Source organism: Microcaecilia unicolor, chromosome 5 (assembly GCF_901765095.1).
Source record: "Microcaecilia unicolor chromosome 5, aMicUni1.1, whole genome shotgun sequence".
In the NCBI taxonomy this organism is placed as follows: Eukaryota; Metazoa; Chordata; class Amphibia; order Gymnophiona; family Siphonopidae; genus Microcaecilia; species Microcaecilia unicolor.
Window position 1 is genome coordinate 5233902 of NC_044035.1, and position 15685 is coordinate 5249586.

General features: G+C 44.4%; 1 protein-coding gene across 2 annotated transcripts in view; it reads left to right on the forward strand.

Moving 5' to 3' along the window:
* Positions 1–15685, forward strand: part of MCMBP (minichromosome maintenance complex binding protein) — a 61170-nt gene that overhangs the window by 34106 nt on the left and 11379 nt on the right. For both annotated transcript variants that reach the window (XM_030202609.1, XM_030202611.1), the window contains exons 9-12: positions 2415–2590; positions 12343–12466; positions 13063–13180; positions 13335–13500. In XM_030202609.1, the coding sequence (XP_030058469.1) occupies positions 2415–2590; positions 12343–12466; positions 13063–13180; positions 13335–13500 (584 nt within the window). The remainder of the gene's footprint in view (positions 1–2414; positions 2591–12342; positions 12467–13062; positions 13181–13334; positions 13501–15685) is intronic.

Below are 15685 nucleotides of genomic sequence, written 5' to 3' on the forward strand. Positions count from 1 at the left end.
CTTCACTCCAGATGTCTCAAACTTGATCATGTTATGATCACTGTTTCACAGCAGATCCAACATACTTACCTCTCGTACCATGCCCTGCATTCCACTAAGGACATGATCTAAAATAGCTCCCCCCACTTAGCAAGAAAAAAGGTCCCTTTCCTGTATGCAGAGGGAAAGAGAATGCAGAGCAAATTTTTGGTGGTGAGCAATCGCAGGTTCACTTTTCTGCATTTTGGGACACATGTTCGTCCTATAGTCAGATGATTTGTCATAGCAGATTCTGCATATGAAATGCTCTGTGCAGTCCTTTCAGGCTACAGCTTGTGAGCTTGTAATAGGTGCTTGGGTTGGGGGGAGTCTCTCCCGCCCTATGTTTCCACAAGGAAAGAAATAAGGCTTTGGGGGAAGAAGATGTAGGCCTACAGTGCAATCTCAAACTTGTGAGGTTTTGTTTCTCGTTCAGTTCGCCATACCTTCCTTCGATGAGCAGTTCCAAGTCATGCTCAGAGAGGAGCTGGCACAGATGCTGTAGCTGCAAACCACTCGGGCATCACGGGCACTTGTGCCAGCTGTGGATCAGCCCCAGATTATTCCTGAAGCAGAAATCCTCAACACTGGCGCCTCAAAGGGCATCAACACATGTGGTACAGCTCTTGACATCGGGGGAGGTAGCTTCCCTGGAGTTGGAGGGCTGTACCTCGGCATTCTTCAGGGCGTAGACATGGTGCCACTGAGCCAAGACAGGCATAGACACATTCAGCCAAGTCTTATGGTGAAGAGTCTAAGTGGGACCGTTCATGGGACTCAGAGGAGGACCCACACTACTCCTCAGAGAAGTCTTACGGGTTACCCTCTGATCCCTCCCCACCTCAAGAGAGGCGTAAATCTCCACTGGTTTTGTTAAGGAGATGGCTTCAGCCATCCCATTTAAGTTGGAGAAGGAAGAAGAGCCTAGGGCAGAACTTAACCCTCCATTGCCCCAGGTACAAATAAGTACCTGTATACAATATGTAAGCCGCATTGAGCCTGCCATGAGTGGGAAAGCGTGGGGTACAAATGTAACAAAAATAAAATAGATACTATTGGAGATTCTACATGGAATGTTGCGACTATTGGAGATTCTACATGGAATGTTGCGACTATTGGAGATTCTACATGGAATGTTGCTACTATTTGAGGTTCTACATGGAATGTTGCTATTCCACTAGCAACATTCCATGTAGAAGGCTGCGCAGGCTTCTGTTTCTGTGAGTCTGACGTCCTGCACGTACGTGCAGGACGTCAGACTCACAGAAGCAGAAGCCTGCGCGGCCACATTGGTGATCTGCAAGGGCCGACTTGTAGTGGAATAGCAACATTCCATGTAGAATCTCAAATAGTAACAACAGTGGAGGAGTGGCCTAGTGGTTAGGGTGGTGGACTTTTGTCCTGGGGAACTGGGTTCGGTTCCCACTTCAGGCACAGGCAGCTCCTTGTGACTCTGGGCAAGTCACTTAACCCTCCATTGCCCCATGTAAGCCACATTGAGCCTGCCATGAGTGGGAAAGCGCAGGGTACAAATGTAACAAAAATAAAATAGATACTATTGGAGATTCTACATGGAATGTTGCGACTATTGGAGATTCTACATGGAATGTTGCTACTATTTGAGGTTCTACATGGAATGTTGCTATTCCACTAGCAACATTCCATGTAGAAGGCTGCGCAGGCTTCTGTTTCTGTGAGTCTGACGTCCTGCACGTACGTGCAGGACGTCAGACTCACAGAAGCAGAAGCCTGCGCGGCCACATTGGTGATCTGCAAGGGCCGACTTCTACATGGAATGTTGCTAGTGGAATAGCAACATTCCATGTAGAATCTCAACTAGTAGCTACAGTGGAGGAGTGGTCTAGTGGTTAGGGGGGTGGACTTTGGTCCTGGGGAACTGAGTTCCATTCCCACTTCAGGCACAGGCAGCTCCTTGTGACTCTGGGCAAGTCACTTAACCCTCCATTGCCCCATGTAAGCCGCATTGAGCCTGCCATGAGTGAGAAAGCGCAGGGTACAAATGTAACAAAAAAATGTTAACTGTCTTGGACTACGAGTTTCCTCCACAGTACTATTACACCCTATCCTATAGTATGCCCCCCCCCCAATCTATCTGCCCTATCAGATTGACTCTACACTTGTCTCTTAGATTGTACACCTGTCTTTTAAATTGTAAGCTCATTGAGCAGGGACTGTCCTTCCATGTTAAGTTGTACAGCGCTGCGTAACCCTAGTAGCGCTTTAGAAATGTTAAGTAGTAGTATTAATGAAAGAGACTGGTAGAATAGAACCTAGGAGCCTGAGGAATTTAGCGAAACACTGCAGGTGATAACACTTACACTGAGCATTGCCTGATTCCCTGGTTTGTGCTTACACTCCCCCTCCCCCCTTTGCAGAGAGAATACGTCCCCATTCCTGGATGCCATGGACTGTGCAGACTCAATAGAAGAACAGCGCGTTCACAGCCCTCCGGCTTCCCTCGTGCCCAGGATTCACGTCCTTCTGATACACAAACTACAGCAAATCAACCCACTGATACCCAGCAGCCTTCAAGAAGAAGAGAAAAAACTCTGTAAGTACCCCATTTGCTCTGCTTCCTTCTGTTCACTTAATACGCCCTGCCATGTTAGATGCCAAATATACAGACTTCTCTGAGACCAGATCAGAGGTGTTGGTGATCTGAGCCAAAAAAAAATAGAACCCAGCACTCGGTATCAGCCGTGCAAAGCTAGCAAGAGGGTATTGTGACCCCATCCACCCCAATCCTGGTATTCTGATAGATAAACCCATCTGATCCAAATCCACCTGAGCTAATATGACTGTGCTCTGACTGTGGCAGCTCATGGGGACGTTGTATGGGAGCAGAAATGTCACACCATGTAGGATAGTGCGGTACTTTGAAAATGGGGCTTTCTGTAGGATGCTGTGGAAAGTTGTTGATGGTTTTAAGCATTAGTTCTCAGTACTGGTCATTACACTGGGATTAAAGGTCTTTCTCCCAGATGTGACAAGTGCCTGCACAGTTACATAGTAGATGACGGCAGAAAAAGACCTGCACGGTCCATCCAGTCTGCCCAACAAGGTAACTCATGTGTGCTAATTTTGTGTATACCCTACTTTGATTTGTACCTGTGTTCTTCAGGGCACAGACCGTATAAGTCTGCCTAGCACTATCCCCGCCTCCCAAACACTATCCCCGCCTCCCAACCACCAGCTCTGGTACAGACCGTATAAGTCTGCCCTGCACTATCCCTGCTTCCCACCACCGGCTCTGGCACAGACCATATAAGTCTGCCCAGCACTATCTCTGCCTCCCACCGGCTCTGGCACAGACCGTATAAGTCTGCCCAGCACTATCCCTGCCTCCCACCACTGGCTCTGGCACAGACCGTATAAGTCTGCCCAGCACTATCCCTGCCTCCCAACCACCAGTCCCGCTTCCCACCACCGGCTCTGGCACAGACCGTATAAGTCTGCCCAGCACTATCCCCGCCTCCCGACCACCAGCCCCACCTCCCGATCTTGACTAAGCTCCTGAGGATCGTTCTGATGCAGGGACATAATGTTATCCATCTGTTTCAGTGGATGGGCAGTCAGGTTTGTTTCCTGTCATGTCAGATGGTGGTAGTGGCTGTGTTTTACATGAAGGTACTTTACAACCCATTTGGTTCATATCGAGTCCAGGTGTTGAACCCCAGGGATGCTGAGGAACCAGTCCTCAGCCCTATGATGGTTTTATGAATAGGGCTTGCTATAACACAGAGAGAGGAGAGCAGTAGCCAGTGAGCTGTGATGATGCTAACTGGAGGTGGAGAAGAGTGGGTGCTTGACAGAAATGTGGGATAGAGAAATATCGGTGTAAAAATAAAAAGCACGGGAAATTTTATTTGCAATTTACTTTAATTCACTTTAATTGCAATGAACGAGTTAATCATTAAGCGTGATTTTAAAATTTTAATTGTGATTAATGATTAACTACCTGCCCATCCCACATGCATGGTCGGTCCAGTGTGTCTTCTCCAAAGGCAACCCGTGTCAGGTAGACTTTGGACATAACATAAGAGTAGCCATACTGGGTCAGACCATTGGTCCATCTAGCCCAGTATCCCGTCTCCAACAGTGGTCAGGTCACAAGTACCTGGCAGAAACCCAAATCACGGCAACATTCCATGCTACAAATCAGTTGCATCCCTATGTCTTGTCTCAATAGCAGACTATGGACTTTTCCTCTAGGAATTTGTCCAAACATTTTTTTTTAAACCCAGATACGCTAACCGCTGTTTTGAGTTCCAGAGCTTTAATTATTCATTGAGTGAAAAAATAGTTCCTCCTATTTGTATTAAAAGTTTTTCCATGTAACTTCCTTGAGTGTCCCCTAGTCTTTGTTCTTTTGGAACAAGTAAAAAAATGAATTTACTTTTACTCGTTCTACACCACTCAGGATTTTGTAGACCTCAATCGTATCTCCCCTCATCTGTCTGTTTTCCAAGCTGAAGAGCCCTAACCTTTTTAGCGTTTCCTCATACGAGAGGAGTCATTTTGGTCGCTCTTCTTTGAACCTTTTCTAATTCTGCCATATCTTTTTTGAGATACGGCAGCCAGAACTGAACGCAATAAAGGTAAGGTCGCATTATGGAGTGATAGAGGCATTAGTATTTTTGGTCTTATTCCACATGCTTTTCCTGTTTGCTTTTTTTGGCCACCACTGCCACACAATGAGCAGAAGATTACAGTGTATTATCTACGATGATACAAAGATCTTTTTCTTGGTTGCTGACTCCCCTCAAGATGGATCCTAGCATCAGGTATCTATGATTCAGATTATTCTTTCCAATGTACATACATCACCTTGCATTTGTTCAACCCTCATTGAGTACTGCTTTGGTACTTCCCACTCGTTGGGAATGGTCTGGAGCAGATGCCAAGGAGGGAGTAGTCTCTCCAGACCATTCCCAGTCCCTCCCGTGGTGTGATTTCTGGTGTGTTTTCTGTCTTTGCTTCGCCGCCCAGTGCATCAGCGGTCGCTTGAGCTTGGAAGGATCACGTACTTTGTCTTTCCCTATGTGGCACAGGAAAAAAAATTACAAAAAAAAAAGGCACGTGACATAAGTACTTGGCACTTGGACAGGTATTGCCATGTTTCTCCAGTTTTAGGTTGTTCCTTTCTCCCCTGCGGAGCTGTGTGTGGGGGCTGTTCCATTTCTGGTTTCATTCATTATTCCGTTACCATCTTAGCTTTGTCAGTGGGATTACTGAAGAGGCTCAGGGTTGCATAGGGTGATCTCTCAGTAAGTTCTCAGTCTCCCCATCTGCTGGTAGAAGGCATATACCCACTTACTGGGAATGATTTGGAGAGACTAAAGAAAAAATTAGCAGGTAAAACCTAAATTCTCCTTATTAGAGCTGAGGAGCAGTCAGTTCAGTAAGCCAAGAAAAATTGAGGGAGGCAAGGGGAGAGATGAAAGGATACTGTGCGAAATGGTGTTTTTCACTGTCGGTGCAATAAATGTCTACCTGTTATCAATTTGTGTTGGTCACTGGGCAGATCTCTCTTATATGCACCCTTCTCCTCCACCGCTAACTCCAGACTCCGTTCCTTCTATCTTGCTGCACCGTATGCCTGGAATAAACTTCCTGAGCCGGTACGCCAAGCCTCATCTCTGGCCATCTTCAAATCTAGGCTAAAACCCCACCTCTTCAATGCTGCTTTTAACTCCTAAACCTTCAACTGTCCCCTATCCCTGATATGTCCTGTCTGTCCTAACCCTTATCCCTTACTTGTCCTGTCTGTCTGTCATAATTAGATTGTAAGCTCTATCGAACAGGGACTGTCTCTCCATGTTCAAGTGTGAAGCGCTGCGTACGTCTGGTAGCGCTATAGAAATGATAAGTAGTAGTAGTCAAAACCTAAAAGTTGCAAATCAGAAGGTTGCAGAGTAAACTTTCCTAGATTTTGTTATCCAATGAGAAACCTGCATGGAAACTTTTTCCTGCAGAAAACAGGCGAGAGTGACGCTGCTGGTCATTGGTGGGGGAGGGGCGGTGGTGATGACCGTGGGAAGCTTTTGTTGAGCATGTCACATGGTGGATTGCTGGGGCAGCTCTCGCTTGACCCAGTCTGAATGCAGGTAAGTTAGTTTGCACTGGGTCCTGCCATCTGTACTGTGAGTCAGATACAGTTTTTGTAAGACAAGACTGGGGAAATCTCCCCCAAATGAGCCTAGCCTGCCCTGTGAGTGAGGGCAACTCACAGCTGGGTCTTCTGGTGTACACAGTCTCGTACCTTTGCTTCCTTAATTTATAGAGCAAAATCATTCATAATGCTGGTGTGTTGGTAACTTCTTTCTCTGTGTCCTCAGGATAATTCACACACACTTGGTTTGTTCTGCTTCGCAGGTTGCATGTTCAGATGTGTGCTTTCTAACTTGTTGGCTAGATACTTGAACCAGTCAGTTGCTGACGTTAGTCTGTTCTTTTCCGTTTTCTGTATTGGAGGTTGCTTTCTCTCATGGAAGTAATAAAAAATAAAACAAAACAGAGAAAAGAAAATAAGATGCTACCGTTTGTATTGGACTAACGATACATTTTTTGATTAGCTTTCAAAGGTAACCCTTCAGATTAGTAATAAAAAAAAAAAACTTGCTTATTTTTCATCTGAAGAAGGGTTACCTTCAAATCTAATCAAAAAAATGTATTAAGTTAGTCCAAATCATAACATGATTATTCATTCATTCATTTATTTACGTATTTATATACCGCTTAGACCTAGAGAGCTGGAGTGAAGTCACTGAGGAAATCTGCTATAGCAGGTTTTAATTTTTGACTATGACAAAATGAGGAAAATGGTTTAAAAAAAAAAAAAGCTGAAAGGGTCAGCTTCAAAGGTTGGGACTTTAATTCAGGCGTGGATGTTGTTTAAAAATACCATCGTGGAAGCCAGACTAGCTGTATTCCACATATTAACAAAGATGGAAAAAGAGCCAGCGTAATAAAAGGAGAGGTGAAAAAGGCTATTGGAGCCAAAAGAAAATCCTTCAAAAAATGGACGAAGGATCCAAATGCAAAAAAATCAGAAGCAACATAAGCACTGTCAAGCCAGATGCAAACTATTGATAAAAAAGGCTTAAAGAGAATATGAAGAAAAACTTACCGTGGAGACAAAAACTCATAGTAACACTTTTTTTTTCCCTCTGGTATTTCAGAAGCAGGGAAGCCTGAGTAGGAATCTGTTGGGCTGTTGGATCAGGAAAGAGAGCACGCATGGAGGGACAAGGCTGTAGCGGAGAGATTGAATGAATTCTTTGCTTCGGTGTTTACGGAAAAAGATGTAAGAGATCTACTTATACCGGAAATGGTTTTCAGGGGTGACAATGCGGAGGAATTGAAAGAAATCTCGGTACACTGAGCCAAATTGACAAGTTAGAGTAATAAATCACCTGGATTGGATGGTATACATCCCAGGGTATTGAAACAGCTCATACATGAAATTGTTGATCTGCTAGTGATCTGTAAACTGTCGTTAAAATTGTCTGTAGTACCTGAAGACTGGAGGGTGACCAATGACGTGCCGTTAAATAAATAAATACAGGTTCCACGGGTGATCAGGAAATTACAGACTGGTAAGCCTGATTTCAGTGCCGGGCAAAATAGTGGAAACTTTTATAAAGAATAAAATTTCTTTGAAGGCGTGAATAAACGTGTGGATAAAGGTGAACCGGTTGATGTAGTATATCTAGATTTTCAGAAAGTTGTTTACAAAGTACCTCATGAGATACACCTGAGAAAATTAAGGGGTCTTGGGAAAGGAAGTCACCATCCTTCTGTACATTAAGAATGGATTATTTGGCAGAAAACAGAGGGTAGGGTTAAATGGCCATTTTTCTCCATGGAGGAGGGTGAATTGTGGAGTGCTGCAGGGATCTGTACTGGGACCAATGCTATTTAACATATTTATAAATGATCTGGAAATCGGAATGACAAGTGAGGCGATTTAAATTTTCAGATGACACAAAACTATTCAAAGTTGTTAAAATGCATATGGATTGTAAAATAAATTGCAGAAACATCTTTAGGAAACTGAAAGACTGGGCATCCAAATGGCAGTTGAAATGTAATGTGGACAGATGCAAAGTGATGTGCATTGGGAAGGATATTCCAAACCATAGCTATCTGCTGCTAGGGTCCACTTAGGGTACATGCTGTCTGTTCCAGGTGATTTACTACTCTTTTGTCAGTTTTTGGCTCAGTACATTTTCCAGGTTCACTGAGATTTCTTTGAGTTCCTCCACATAATCACCCTTGAAGAACCCACCAAAGCAAAGAATTCATTCAGTTTCTCTGCTATGGCCTTGGCCTCCCTGACTTCCCTTCTTGCACCTTCGTGATCTAATTGTCCCATGGATTCCCTCACTGCCTTTCTGCTTCTGATGTACCTGAAAAGTTGTTGCTGTGAGTTTTTGCCTTCTTCTTCTTTTAGCCTTCTTTATCAACACTTTGCATCTAATTTGCTAGTGCTTATGTTGCTTCTTATGTTCTTCATTCGGGTCCTTTTTCCATTCTTTGAAGGATGTTTTATGGGCTCTTTCACTTCACCTTGACCATGCTAGCTGTGGTTTGCTCTTCTTTCCGCTTTTGTAAATTTGTGGAACACATTTGATCTGGGCTTCCAAGATGATATTTTTATACAAAGTCCATGCCTGATTTAAAGTCCTAACTTTGCAGCCAATCCTTTTAGCTTTTCTTTAACCACTTTCTTCATTTTATCAGTCACCCTTTTGAAAATTAAATGCTGCTACAGTAGATTTCCTTTGTGACTTCACTCGCTTAAATGTAATCAAGTTATGATCACTGTTTCCCAGCGGACGCAACACCGTCACCTCTCATTCTATGCCCTGCATTCCACTAATGATTAAATCTAAAGTAACTCTCCCCCTCTTGTTGATTCCTGGACCACTTTTTCCTAGGAACAGTCATTTAGTATATCTAGTAATTTTGCCCTTCTGGCGCTCCCTGATGTAACATTTATCCAGTCAGTAATAATATTGCAGCCTATACAGCCTTGTGTATTCTCTGCTTGAACATCTAATGTCAAAGTGGATAAAAAAAAGACATCCACGCCAAAGCCCATATGGGTCAATATTATGCAACTTTCAACTATGACCAGGTCTGCTTGAATCAGTGGACAAAAAACTCCACTTGTATAGTAATACTAGTGGAACCCAGCCCGTTTCCTCAACAATGAAACGAGCCTTAGAAAGGCTCTCTTGTAAGCGATTTTTTTTCTCTCCCCTGCCCTCCCCTCCATGTCCAGCAATTCTTCCCTCCCCTCCATGTCCAGTGATTCTCCTCTTTCCTGTCCTCTCCTCCGTGTCCCGCAATTCTCTTCTCTCCTGTCCTCTCCTCCCATCCCATCCATGTCCATCGATCCCGCCCTGCCCTCCCTCGATGTGCCGCGATTCTCTCTTCCTTTGTACCTCATCGTTTTCTGGCTGGCTTCCCTTCTGTTGGTAACATCCTAACGTCAGCTCGCCTCCAGCGTTCCCTTCCCTCTCACTGTTCCACCCTCTGACGTCGTCATGTTTTGACGCAAGGGCGGGGCAGTGAGGGGGAATGGAACGCTGGAGGCTGGCTGACGTCATGAGATGTTACGAACCCAGGCAGCCAGACAGCGATGGGACGTTGGAGGTGCAAATTATTATATAGGATAGGCTTTTTATATGCCATATGTCAATATGTTTAAGCAGCAGAACCAAGAGACAAGTCTTAAAAACAATGAGTAGCTTCCAAGAAACAAATTTCAATCTAAGGGACCTGTTTCTTAACCCCACAGTGGCCCTGTTTGGCATCAAATGCTGCTTCAGGGGATAAAAGCACCACTGGAACAATTTCTCCATATATAGATGCTAGAAGCCCTCTTGTTGCAGAGCAAAAAAAAGAATTACAAACTAATGCATGCGTCAAACTTCACCTACTTGAGCACACAGTTATGGAACGCACTGCCGCGCAACTTGAAATCGATATACGAAATAGCGAACTTCCGCGTACTACTGAAGACTCATCTCTTTGAAAGAGCATACCAAAAAGATCAACCCAAGTGAATATGCACAACTCGCCTACTTAATCTCAGAACTGTTTCCTAAAATCTGCTTGTACACTACTACTTTGTTTATCATCGTGCTGATCAAGATCATAGTAACATAGTAGATGACGGCAGAAAAAGACCTGCATGGTCCATCCTGTCTGCCCAACAAGATAAACTCACATGTGTATACCTTACCTTGATTTGTACCTGCCTTTTTCAAGGCACAGACCGTACAAGTCTGCCCAGCAGTATTTCCCGCCTCCCAACCACCAGTCCCGTCTCCCATCACCGGCTCTGGCATAGACCGTATAAGTCTGCCCTCCCCTATCCTCGCCTCCCAACCACCAACCCCTCTTCCCCCACCTGCTCCACCACCCAATTTCGGCTAAGCTTCTGAGGATCCATTCCTACTGCAAAGGATTCCTTTATGCATATCCCACGCATGTTTGAATTCCGTTGCCGTTTTCATCTCCACCACCTCCCGCGGGAGGGCATTCCAAGCATCCACCACCCTCTCCGTGAAAAAATACTTCCTGACATCTTTCCTGAGGTTGCCCCCCTTCAATCTCATTTCATGTCCTCTCGTTCTACCGCCTTCCCATCTCTGGAAAAGATTTTTTTGCGGATTTATACCTTTCAAGTATTTGAACGTCTTTATCATATCACCCCTGTTCCTCCTTTCCTCCAGGGAAAATGTTTATATTACTAACATTCTTCCACTACTCATGATGTATTGTAAGCCACTTTGAGCCTGCAAAGAGGTGGGATAAGGTGGGATACAAATGCAACAAATAAATAATCTGGCAGTCTCAGATGTCTTGGGCTCTAAGCTTTTTTTTTTTTTTTTCACTTTGACAATTGTTCAATCAGAGAAGGCACAATTTAATGTGTGTTCTGCAATATTATTACTGTTTGATATTCTGATTTATTTGTGGCTGATACTCATTGTTATTTATTGGTAATTGAAATAAACCCATTATTACACCGTTGCCCAATTTCTAGCTTTCCTAATTATCTGTCTGTTCTGTCCTGGCAGATGGTAGTAGCAGCCCTACTAGAATACTCCTTCCTTTCACACATGGAATTTCTATCCATAAGGATTCCACACTATTTGTTTCATGCAGAGCGTTTATTTTGTTTCACTTAATTCCCTCTTTAACACGTAGTGCATACCCCCCCCCCCCCCCCCCCCCCCCCCCCGCAATTTGATCTCCAGACATCTGATTGGTGCAAGTATTTAGCTAACAAGCTAGAGAGAGCCTGTCCGAACATGCAGCCTGCGGAGCAGAGCAAACCAAGAGTGTTTGCATTATCCTAATATCCACGGAGAACAGCTGTTACAGGTATGCAACTTTGCTTTATGCATGTTCAGCTATAAATGTTTTTTTTTTAGATTGCATCTTTCATACAAACTGCATTTATAATTGTTAATGTACCATTTTTTCTGTTGTGTTTAAATGATTTAAACTCTTTCTGTTCTGTGGTGAGACAGTGTGTTTAGGGATGGAAGGAGGTTTGAGATTGCAGTGCATCCTGGGGCTCTTGTTACGGTGGTTGCAAGATGGTTGTAGAGCTGCTTGTGTTCTAAAGCACGTTTAGAAGGGAATCACATTGCCTAGGGTGGGAGAAGGGGGTAGTTTGTAGGCTAGCCTTTTGGAGCTTAGGTGGTTGGATTTGATACTCGTTGATCATGATGGGAGGGATGGCAGCAATGAAGGGTATTGAAACAAAGAATTAGTGTATGATTGTCAATATATAGTCATCGGGGAGATCTCTTGTGAAAAGCTTGGCCTTCGTCTAATCTGCTGGATACTCCAATGTACTGGAGAGTTAAACATGACAACCCCTCAGTCTTTGAAGGAAATAAGAACACTCATAGTCTTGAGGAATGTGTGGGGGGGGGGAGCGGTGGGGGGAAGGCGGGGGGGGGGGGGAATTGGTTGACAAAGACTAATGGCTGTTAGGTTTTACGCAATGTATTTTGTTAATGGTTATATAATATTGAAGCTGCTGCGTTATTATGTTGAATTGTCAATAAAACATTGTTGAAACATAGAAGGGAATCACAAGCCACAGCGTTTTAATGATAAATAGAAGTCAAATGTACGTATGTATTTGATTTTATCTTTGGGTATTCCTTTGAATGAGGAAGAGGATGTTAAGGTGGAGTGAAGCCGGGCTCTTCTCTTAGAACCCTTTTGGGGATCTGGAAGCTTTCATTGTTCTCTTTCTCTGCCTTGTAGTTGTCTCTGGTTTTATGTTGGAGTTGTCCTCGGTGAGAGCGGAGCTGCTGGGGTTTCTGACACATGCCTTTCTAGGAGACAGCTTAGCTGCAGAGTATCTGATCCTGCACCTCATCTCTACGGTGTGAGTACCTAGCCCTGTTTCCTCTCACGGGTTCTCTTGTGATGTGTATTTTTGGCATTTCGCTTTCTCTGTAGGCACAATGCATGAACCCTCAGTGCTGTCCCATGTAGATACCCTTGGTCCAGCTGTCCTTTCAGTCCCTGAGGTATTAGGGATTCTGCTCATTTAATTCTTCAACATTTTACAAAGAAAGTCCTCCTGAAATTGGCATATTCTTGAATCCTTTGCCACCGCTGTCGCTGCTTTATGATTGTGTTCTCCTGCTCACCCCACCCTCCCCCTCCCCACCTAAAAAAAGAAAAAAAACTGTGTTAATTGAGGAAACGTGTGTGCTGGTCACTTTGGCAGATGAGACTCATGATTTGTACTCTCAGACTCTTAGGTATGGTGTGTAGCCTCTGTATATAATCTTAGCGATGAAAAGAAATGGTTTTGCAGCAGCACCATGGGGTATTCACATAGGCTGTGCCCACCAATTATCAACTTCACATGCTGACATGAGGTTCCCACTTCCTCCTTTGCTTTGGTCTTTTTTGTCCGTCTCTCTCAGACCGTTCTGATGTATTTAAATTTAATCCCTGCCCATCCCTCCTCAGGTATGCCAGAAGAGATGTTCTACCCTTGGGGAAGTTCTCCCTGAACCTGAGTGGCTGCCCCAGGAGCAGTCACTTCCCACATCACTTGTACCGTATCCTGCAGCAGCTTGTCCCATCGGTAAGAACCACAAGACTGGGCCGAAGCCAGCTTTAAGATGGAGGGTTAACTTCTCCCCCTCTTGTGTGCCTAAAAGTGACACAACAGGGATAGATCAGCATTTCCTGAAGTTTTCTCTCTGCTGTTCACTTACCTGCCTTTCTTCTGTTTGCAGTCTTATAATTTGCAAATGACCATCCAGAACATGAATACCTTAAGATTTGTTCCTCGCAAGGACTACACATCCAATCGCTTGCTCAGCGGCTTGCTCCAGCTGGCTAGTAACACTCTGCTGCAGATTGATGAGACTGTGCTTGAGGAAGGTCAGCTGGACACTACAGGTCAGTTTAGGAGGGACTGAGGGTTCTGGCCTTTCTATCACTCCATGATGTGACTACACCTCGAATAATGTGTTCAATTCTGGTCACCGCATCTCAAAAAAAGATATAGTGGAATTAGAAAAGGTGCAGAGAAGGGCAACGAAAATGATAAAGGGGGTGGGATGACTTCCCTATGAGGAAAGGCTAAAGCAGCTAGGGCTCTTCAGCTTGGAGAAAAAGCGGCTGAGGGGAGATATGACAGAGGTCTATAAAATAATGAATGAAGTTGAACGGGTGGACGTGAGGCATCTGTTTACACTTTCCAAAAATACTAGGACTAGGGGGCATGTGATGAAGCTACGTGGAATTCGTTGCCAGAGAATGTGGTAAAGGTGGTTTGCTTAGCAGAGTTTTAAAAAGGTTTGGACAGCTTCCTATAGGAAAAGTCCATAGACCATTATTAAATTGGACTTGGGGAAAATCCACTATTTCTGGAATAATGTTTTGTACTTCTTTGGGCATCTTGCCAGGTATTTGTGACCTGGATTGGCCACTGTTGGAAACAGGATGCTGGGCTTGATGGACCTTTGATCTGTCTCAGTATGGCAATACTTATGTACATTAACGCCACTGAGGTATTTAAACATCTGTGTCATATCCCCTCTCTTCCAGCATATACATGTTGCGGTTTCTAAGCCTGTCTCTCTATATGTTTTAAGACTGAGATCGCATACTAACTTTGTAGCTACCCTCTGGACTGACTCCATTCTGTTTATATCCTTCTGTTGGTGCAGTCTCCAGAATTGACCACGGTACTCTTGGATAGGAAAGGGAGGAGGAAGGTAGTTGGAAGGACAGGTAGGGTCCAATGAAGGTTTTTTGAGGAGTGGTGTAACTATGGCATGTTTGAAGGCATCAAGAACAGTCGCAGTGGAAAGTGAAAGATTGAGGATATGACAGATAGAAGGGATGACAGTAGGAGAGAGAGTGCTAAGTAGATGGGTGGGAATAGGTTCAGGTAGTTAGTTTCAAAAGATGTATTAAGTTAGTACAATAAAAGTTATCATATTTTCTTTTCTCTGTTTTGATTTATTTCTATTTATTACCTTTAAAAGTGGACTAACACGGCTACCACACCACTTTACTCGAGGAGGAAAGAAAATGTGAAGTTTCCTCTTCAGTGATTTCAGAAAAGGAGGGTTAAGAGAATGGACTGAGGGAAGGAGAGGTGGAGGTGACTTGGTTGAGAATTCAATGTTGTGAACTTTATGAAAGTACTCAGCCAGAGTCTGGGGAGGAAGTGAAGGGGAACTTGGAGGTGAAGGCTCTTTGAGGAGAGAGTTCAGTGTGGCAGAGACGTCGAGGGTTTGAGCCAAGAGAGTTTGTCAACCGGATGTAGTAGTCCTGTTTGGCAAGTGAACGAGCAGAGTTGGAAGGAGGTCAGCAAGAATCTGAAATGTATGAAGTCAGCATGGGCATGAGATTTCAGCCAAAGCATTTGGCTGATCGGACACAGGAATGTAGGTAACGGATTCTAGAGGTCAGCCAAGGCTGGGGTTTGGTACGCCTTACAGAAATGGGAGGAACGAGAGTATCCAGAGGAGAGAATAGTATTATAGAAAGAGACAGCCTCATTGACAGACTTGGATAACGTAGTGGTTGATGAGAGGTTTGAAACACTGGAGGACAGAGTAGAAGTCAATAGCCTGAAGATTCCTAAAGGTATTGGTGGAGATTGTATGGGGGGGGGGGTTAATTGTGAAAGTTATCAGATGATGGTCAGAGAGTGGAAGAGCAGAGGTGCAGAAACTGGAGAGTGAGCAGTTGGAGAAGAAGGTAATATCAAGAGAATGGCCATTCTGGTGAGTAGGGGTAATGGAGCACAGTTGAAGATTGAAAGAGGATGCTAAAGCCGATGGGCTGGAAGTTACTGGTGGAAACGTGTGGCACCTGGAGCAAATGCCCTGGGTGTCACCCCAGAGAAGGCTGTGAGGATATGCAGATGGGCTGCAAGTCCTCCACAGCATCGGGAAGGCAGCTGGTGGAAGCATGTGGACTTTTCGGGAATTAGCCAAATCTTTTTTAAACGCTGCTAAGTTAACTGCTTTTCTCCGAGGACAAGCAGGCTATATTATACTCACAACTTGGTCGGCGATGCTCGCCGGCCCGGGAACCAACATTTCACATAGCAAAAGTTTGCTAGAGC